Consider the following 7,395-nt stretch of genomic DNA (forward strand, 5'->3'; position numbering starts at 1 on the left):
CATCCTGCCATGGTCTGGCTAGTACTCAGGCTATTCTGAAAGGAATTTAACTTTCTGGAATTGGAAGAGCTCATCCTTCCACCGTTTGGTCCACTGTGATTGCAGGAGCCCATCCCGCTGGCTCTGGGCTCTGGCTCAGCCTCCTCCCCAACGGCTCCAGCCCTACAGTCCCTTGTACTTTGGGTCCCCAGGGTGCCCTGCTCGGGCTAGCCCAGCATCACCCACCCCCAGTCAGCGCCCACCGGCTCCGCACAGCGGGCAGTGCCGGGGCGACAGCAGAGGGTCGTCCCCAGGCCCTCCCTAAAGCCGGCTCTTTGAACGGGCCTCCTGTGGGCCTGTCCAGGCCACACCCCCATGACACAGCCGGGCCACGCCAGCCCAGCCAGCAGCTACTTCAACTGCTCCTGGGACCGCATCTCTGCTGCACGTCTGGGAGCCTGAGCTCGCCATGGCCCCCATGCCCTGGAGCCTATGGCCGGCACTGTGCCTCTGGGGGGCCGTGGCCCTGCTGCTTTGCCCAGCTGCCTGGAGCGGTGAGTGTGGGGAGGGGGTGGGCGGCCTCCCCCAGAGAGAAGTACCCTCAGAGTCCGGGCGGCTGGGGCAGCCCCGCCGTGACTCGCACGGTTCCAGGGAGCCAGCGAGCTCTGCTAGACGGCAAAGAGAGAGTTAATCAGGACAGCAGAGGCCGTGACTATCTGGAATGATGACTGGTAGAGCCCCCGGAGGCCCTGGGTGGGGGCAATCCTTCACCTAAACTGATTTCTCTTTTTAAAAGATCCAAAACGTTTAAAATGCAAAACCTTCTGAGCAGGCCAGCCACGTCGGCTATGCCTCCTCCAGTCTGTTACCGGTATATTAGGAGCTCTCCCCCGTGAATAGAACTGTCGCCTGTTATCAGGCATACTGGGCAAACATAGAGGACATTTTGTAAACAGGAAACCGTGACATACCCCTACGGCATGGCTGGCATATTCTCTAAATGGAAATGCCCTTTGAGCAAAGTGAAACTTTTTTCTTTTGTCAGCTGAGAGTATTTTTTACTTCATTGCTGTTATTCTTCATAATAAGATAGAAATACCTGGAACTGTAGTCCCTGAAACAGCTGTCATGGCATAAAAGGAGAGGGTCTGGGTGGCTTTGGGGATCTTGACACAGCAGCGGCCCCCTTGGCCACTGGCGCCTGCCTGCCAGCATTGGGGGTGTCGGCAACTTCCCAGAGAAATCAGATGGCAGTCAAGGAGGGGAGAGAGAGATTTACTTGTCACACCAGCGGGCTCCATGGGATCGCTCCTAAAAGGCTGAGCCCCCAAGAGTAAAAACAGCAAGGTTTACATAGTTTGTGTGAGGAAACTTGGCATCCATCATGGCATAGACATTCTCAGGAAGGGGATCCAGGGAGCCGTGGCCGCCCCCATGAACAAGCAGTGACGTACACTCAGCAACTCCTCCACTCCAGCAAGCAGCAGACTCGAAGGAGCAGACTCCCCCAAGCAGCAGACTTGGGAAACTTCCTACTTCACTGTGTGTTGGCGGTGTGTGTGTTGGGGGTGCTGCCAGGGAGACGCCTGCATGGGGGGATGGCGTCACCTCCATGCAGGGGATGGGGGCCACACCTGTCACATTGACCTTTGGCTCCAGGGCTTTCTGTTCCCAGCCCTGCTCCGGGAGTCACAGGACCGGCCGTGGTCTCCCCAAACTTCTTCTGCTCCTGTTTGCCTTTCCCCTTCTCTTCTGGCCCCACGAGCCTCGTGACCTCTGGCTCCAAGCATCTGCAATGGTCCTCTGTTGACCTGAACCCTCTTCCTGACCCTTCTCTCTTGGGGACAATCTGATGCAGGACTTTCCTCACTGACCCAGCAGATCTTGCCTCCTTCCTCATCAGCTTCCCAGCTCTGCCAGCCTCGGGGTGCTCTGCAAGTACCCATGGGTGCCTCCCTCCATGTTCGGTCCTCCCAGCAGCCTGCTTCCCGCTCTGTTCTGCCTTGCTGACTATCTGCAGCCTGCGCAGTTGGGGCCCACCCAGTCAAGGCCCACAAAGTCAAGGCCTGCCCAGTCTCCGGCTCACTGGTCAGGCTGCTCCCTTGAGTGAGCTGAGCCTGCACGACGCCTGTGCCTGTCCTCCCTGGTGCCTGTGCTTCCTTGTGCCTGTGCTCCCTCCTGCCTGTGCACTCTCATGCCTGTGCTCCCTTGTGTTGCTCTGTGTTAGTCCTCTGTTTCTGGGAGGGGCAGGCTCTGGGCTTGGGGAGGCTGGGTAGAGGTTTTCACCCCATATATAGTGGGCCCTCAGAACCAACTCAGGGTGCCTGTGACTGCTTCCTCATTCCCCTCGGGGAGCACCAGGGTGGAGGGCAGGGCTGGATCTGGGTCTGGCTCTGTAGGGTTTTGAAGCTTGTACTCCTGCTAGGGGTGGAGGTGTGTGTGTGGCGGGGGGCCTCACCATGGCATGGTTCTACTGACCTGGTGTGGGCACTGTCTCAGGCCCTCCTGGATCACAGAGGACTCTAGAGTGAGTCCAGAGCTCTGTTCCCAGCTCAGGCCTGAGGAGCCTTCCTGGTCTTTCTTGGGGAGGCATCCACTCAGCCTCTGTCCTGACGTTGGGGCAGGCAGGGCAACCCCACGCCGCCGAGGGAGCCTCAGCACCACCAGATTCTCCGGATCCAGGGTGCAGGGACACACGCTCAGCTATGAAACTTCCTGACATGGTCCTTAAGTCCTCAGGACCCTGACCCTTGGACTGCCCTGGTCGTGGTGGTGGAGTCAAGAGTTTCCCTCTGGTTCTGAGCTACCCCTTTCACCATGTGGGGTGTCCTCAATGGGCAAGGAGTCAGGATGTCCCTCTTCAGCCAAATTGTGGCTTCATGGCCTGTGACACACCCTGGACTGCAAAGTGGGCAACCGAGACCCGGTTGCTCTGTCCAGAGAGGAGGGTGGGCCTCGAGGGAGGTGGCGATGTCCTCCCAGCATAACTCAGGGCTGCCTTCTGCATGACCTGGTGTCCTTCCCTGCGGGCTGGTCGACTATCCAGGCGATAGAGGTGGTGGGGCCTGGGGTGCGAGATGCACAAATGCTTGGCCCAGCGGCCTGCAAAGGCTAAAACAGGAGGAGTCTTTCCCGTTGACCATGTGGAGTGTCATGGCCCATAGTTCAGCTGCCCTCAGGCTCCTTCCATGCACACAGGTGCCCCTCTGGAGCTTGAGCTAAGTGTGGCGCCTCCCTCCCCCACTCTACTCCAGACTGCAGTGCCTTCCCCAGCATCGAGCACGGCTCCAGCGAGGACGTCAGTTCCTTCCTGTCCTTTACCACGGTGCTGCAGTACCAGTGCGACGAGGGCTACGCGCTGGTGGGGGAGGCCAGGCTGTCCTGCAGGAGTGCCGTCTGGTCGTCCCCAGCCCCATGGTGCAGAGGTCAGTGCTCGGGCCCGCGAGGAGAGCAGAGCTGCTTTGGGCTCCCGACGGGTCCCCCACGATGCCCACTCACCATCAGTGCCTGCGGCGCCTCAAGTGAAACCAGCATTGGTCGTCCCTCGAGGCTACCACTGCTGCCAGCAGTGGTTCCAGAGACACAGAGGGGGACGACTTTGCTCTGTCTTAAAAGTTTTAAGTTTAGTGTGACACACACAGAACTGCTAACAAACCCAGGCATTTAACTCAAAAGGTGTTCCTACGTGACCCACAGTGCTCCTGCCAGGCAGGAAGCCTCAGTCCACCCCTGGGGTGCTCCACCGCTCACTCCTGGTGTGCTCCCCACAAACACCCTTGAGGTGCTCCCCCTGCCCACCCCTGGAAGTGCTTCCCATGCCCACCCCTGCGGTGCTCCACACACTCTCAGGCCCCTTTCCTCCTCCCCAAGGAGGCTGTGCTGCTAAGGGTGTTCAAGTCTCGAACCGGCCTCTCCCTGGACTCCGAGTCTGGGAGGTCCTGGGTCTCACTCTGGTGATGCCTGTTCCTCGCTGCGTGACTGTCCTTCAGCTGAAGATACCACATCTCATTATCTTAGAAAAGTTTGGATTGTTCCTGGTTTAAGTAATAACAGTGACACTCTCGGGACTGCTTGTGTTCCTCTTGCACCAGAGCCAGCGTCCCTGCTAGGAAGACTTGGGCCGGGTGCTGCTCCGATGGCCTGTGTGGGCACCTCTGGGATGGCACTAACGGCAGGTGGAGCCTGCCCTGCCCAGCCCTGCCCCTTGCCGGACACACGCGGACCCCGGGCCGGCTGCGCCGTGGGCCTCCTCCCGGTGCTGCCGCAAGGTCACACACGCCCCCACATTACTCCCTAGCTTTACTGTTCACATGGTGCCTGACCCTGGAGATTGGCATCCTCGTGGGCCCAAGCAGTGTGTTTGCTGGGGCCGCCACTCCCACTGTCATGACTCAGTCGCGGGTGGGTGGATTGAGCCTGTGTGTGTCCGTGGGGACCCAGCAGAATCTCAGCACCTGCTCCAGTGGGCTGTGGATGGGACCCCCAAAGTGTCCACTGTTCTCACCAGTGCCTGCCACCACCTTGTGGCACCCAGACCGGGGTCTGCTGGCCGGTGGGGGTGGCCTTCCTCATGCAGGGAACAGACTCCCTCCTCCCCCTCAGCAGGGAGATGCTGAGGGCGTGAGACTATCAATGATGCCCCCATGGTCATGAGCAGAGCCAGGTTTGGGGACAACGTCGCCAGGAAAGCTTGGGCTCCAGGGCACAGATCCACATGTCCCGCGACCCACCCCTGTGGGCATGGCCTCAGACTAGTCCCAGAGCCCACCCCTGCTTGGCTTTCTTCTCTAGCTGGCTAAGGGGACAGTGGTGAGTCAGCCGGATGGTGCTGTGCAGGGACGCATTCCTGTTGCCTGGTTGCTCCAAGCGCGCCTCAGGGGAGGCCAGGTTGGCCTCAGATCAGCTTTATGTGTGACCTGTGCTGTCCTTGGTGCCCTCAACTCCTGTGAGCTCCTACTCTGGGAGTCTCAGGTGACCAGGGCCACCTTCCACTGTAGCCCAGTGTCGCAGACCCGAGATAGAGCATGGCAGCCTGTCCGCCGACAAGGAGCAGTACATGGAGCTGGAGGAAGTCACCGTCCAATGTGACTGTGGCTACCACATGGCTGGTTCCCCCCGCATCATCTGCTCGGAGAACCGAACCTGGTCCCCGGAGCTGCCCAAGTGTGAATGGGTGAGTGGCCCCTCTTCGGATTCCCATCTCTTCTAGAAATGCCGGCGGCCCCAGCAGCCCCCAGCACCCACAGTACCATGTCCAGCTGCGTAGGTCACTCTGTAGCCAGACCTCTCCAAGCTTATGGCTCCTTTCACAGCTTCTGCTAGTCTCGCCTTGCAGCAGGAGGATGCGGCCCCCTCTGGGCACCTGGCTGGTGCCTTTTCCCCCATGACACAGTGCCATGAGGGGCCCGGAGAAGCCGAGCCGCCCCGAAGCCACGTCCCTGCCCTTCCCGGGCAGCTCCCAAGCGGCTGCGCTACGGGCTATATGTGAGTGGCTCTGTAGGCAGCCTTGGCTGCCTGGCACTGCCATCGCCGGCCCTGCAGCCCATCCTTTCTCTTCCTCAGGAAGTCGCTGTGGGCTGCGACCAGATAGTGGCTGGCAGGAAGCTGCTGCAGTGTCTCCCGAGCCCGGAGGATGTGAGGACGGCCCTGGAGGTGTACAAGCTGTCCCTGGAGATTAAGCGCCTGGAGCAAGCATGAGCCCGGCCTGCCTGACCCCTCCCTGCCCCAGGCCCGTCTGCACGCCTGTGCTGTCTAGCGTCCGCGCACCCCGGCGTCTCGGGCATGGCGGTGGCTCGGACACAACCAGCCTCATCTTCCCTTATGCCCCTGCCTGGTGGCGGCAGAAATAAACAATCCCTCTCACACTGGCATCTCAACTCCTCGTGCGTGTGTGGGTGAGCAGAGCACGCCCAGCCCTGCCCACCGCCCTCTGAAGAGCCCTCGGGTCGGCCGCCTCCCACGAGGGAACACGTGTGTGTGTGTGGCTCTGCTGAAGTGTGGCCTTGAGGGTTTGACCAGAAGGAGCATACAGCTGTTCCTGTTTGCTTTGCTTTGAAATGGCTCTATAGGTCTTTTCGTTGGGGGTGCTCCTTGCCTCCTGGGGAGATGTCTACATCCTCCCTGCTGCCCTGTCAACCTGAGTCTCTTCTCTTGAGCCTCGACTCCCCCCACACCAGAGGGAGATCAACATTTCAAGTCTCTGCCCTGGCATCACCTCTCTTTCCTCCTCTGGTGTCACCCCCCACAGGCAAGCATCTGTAGCACACACTGCACTCTCTCCGATGTGGGAGGCCTCCCTGAGACTCAAGCCCATTGATCAGACCAGGGGTGACTTGTGGGGGTTTCAGTGTGAGCACAGCTCGCAGTTAGCAGTGAGGGGGCCCAGGCCAGTGGGGGTGCCAGACCCTCTTGGCGCCAGCTCGCCGGAGGGGCCGCCTCTCCCGCAGGGCCTCTGGCTGTAGACGCCACACCAGGTGGTTGGTGGGAGACACCAGGGGCAGGAGCCAGGCAACTCTGAGGGCCTCCATGGTGCTTGCACGCGCCTGCCAGGCTCAGGACTGTTCCTGGGCCCTTGTCAGTGCCAACTCAGCACAGGGAGTGTGCAGCCGCTTCCTCTGTCCTGCCCTTGTGTCTAGCCTCTGCTGCCTCATGAACGTGTGTTTCTCTGTAGAAACATAACTTGCTGGAGTCAGTCATACCTCTCTGCCCGCTGGCATCTGGTATTGACACATGCCATCCCCGCCAGGCTGCACCACCTCAGCACCCACTGGTGCCGGGCTGTGCCCACAACCGCTTCCGGGCATTTGCTCTTCTGAGATGGGACCCAGAAAGGCCAGTGTCTAATGCTCTGTCTCACATAACCCCTTCCACGGGCCACAGCTGAGAACTAGTTGCCGTCTTAGGGGTTTAACAAGAGGACTGGGGCCAGGACGGGGCCAGGGCAATCTCGAAGCTGAGCAGCCTGGAGGCCGACAGCTGAGCATGACCCGTGATTGCCCACAGACAGTGTGCAGGTGCTGAGCGGATCAGGAAGTGGCTAGAGAACCCCTTGGCCTTAATGTGCTCACCTTGAGTGTGACTTTTAAGTGTGATGGAAAAGCCTTTTTTTCGATACATAGTTCCTGGTTTAATAGGAGGCTCCACAGAAGGGTTGTATCTCTTGACCTATGCCTGCTGAACAGCATCCAAAGTGGATGTAGAGCCACACAGGAAAGACAGAAGGTGAACAACCAGCTCGGAGGACATTTCCACCGCCTTGGGGGAGGCAAGTGTTTCCCACGCACAATGACATAGAAGCAGGATGGGGAAGCTGTAGGCTGCTCATTATAAAATCAGCGATTCTGTTGATTTAAAGGCACTGTTAAGACTCCCCCAAGACGCGATCAGATGTGGAGCCCAGAAAAGGAGAGCAGCAAT

At 59.6% G+C, this 7,395-nt stretch overlaps 1 protein-coding gene across 1 annotated transcript; it reads left to right on the plus strand.

The window, feature by feature from the left end:
* Positions 1 to 377: 377 nt before the first annotated feature.
* On the plus strand, positions 378 to 5,843 carry LOC119233642 (C4b-binding protein alpha chain-like). Its single transcript, XM_037496170.1, has 4 exons — positions 378 to 533; positions 3,234 to 3,404; positions 4,977 to 5,152; positions 5,542 to 5,843. Exons 1-4 carry the CDS (start codon positions 449 to 451, stop codon positions 5,674 to 5,676), a joined length of 567 nt encoding a protein of 188 aa, XP_037352067.1. The 5' UTR covers positions 378 to 448; the 3' UTR covers positions 5,677 to 5,843.
* The last annotated feature ends 1,552 nt before the right edge of the window (positions 5,844 to 7,395 follow it).

Source organism: Talpa occidentalis, unplaced genomic scaffold (genome assembly GCF_014898055.3).
Source record: "Talpa occidentalis isolate TD23 unplaced genomic scaffold, MPIMG_talOcc4v2.1 talOcc4.8, whole genome shotgun sequence".
Lineage (NCBI taxonomy): Eukaryota > Metazoa > Chordata > Mammalia > Eulipotyphla > Talpidae > Talpa > Talpa occidentalis.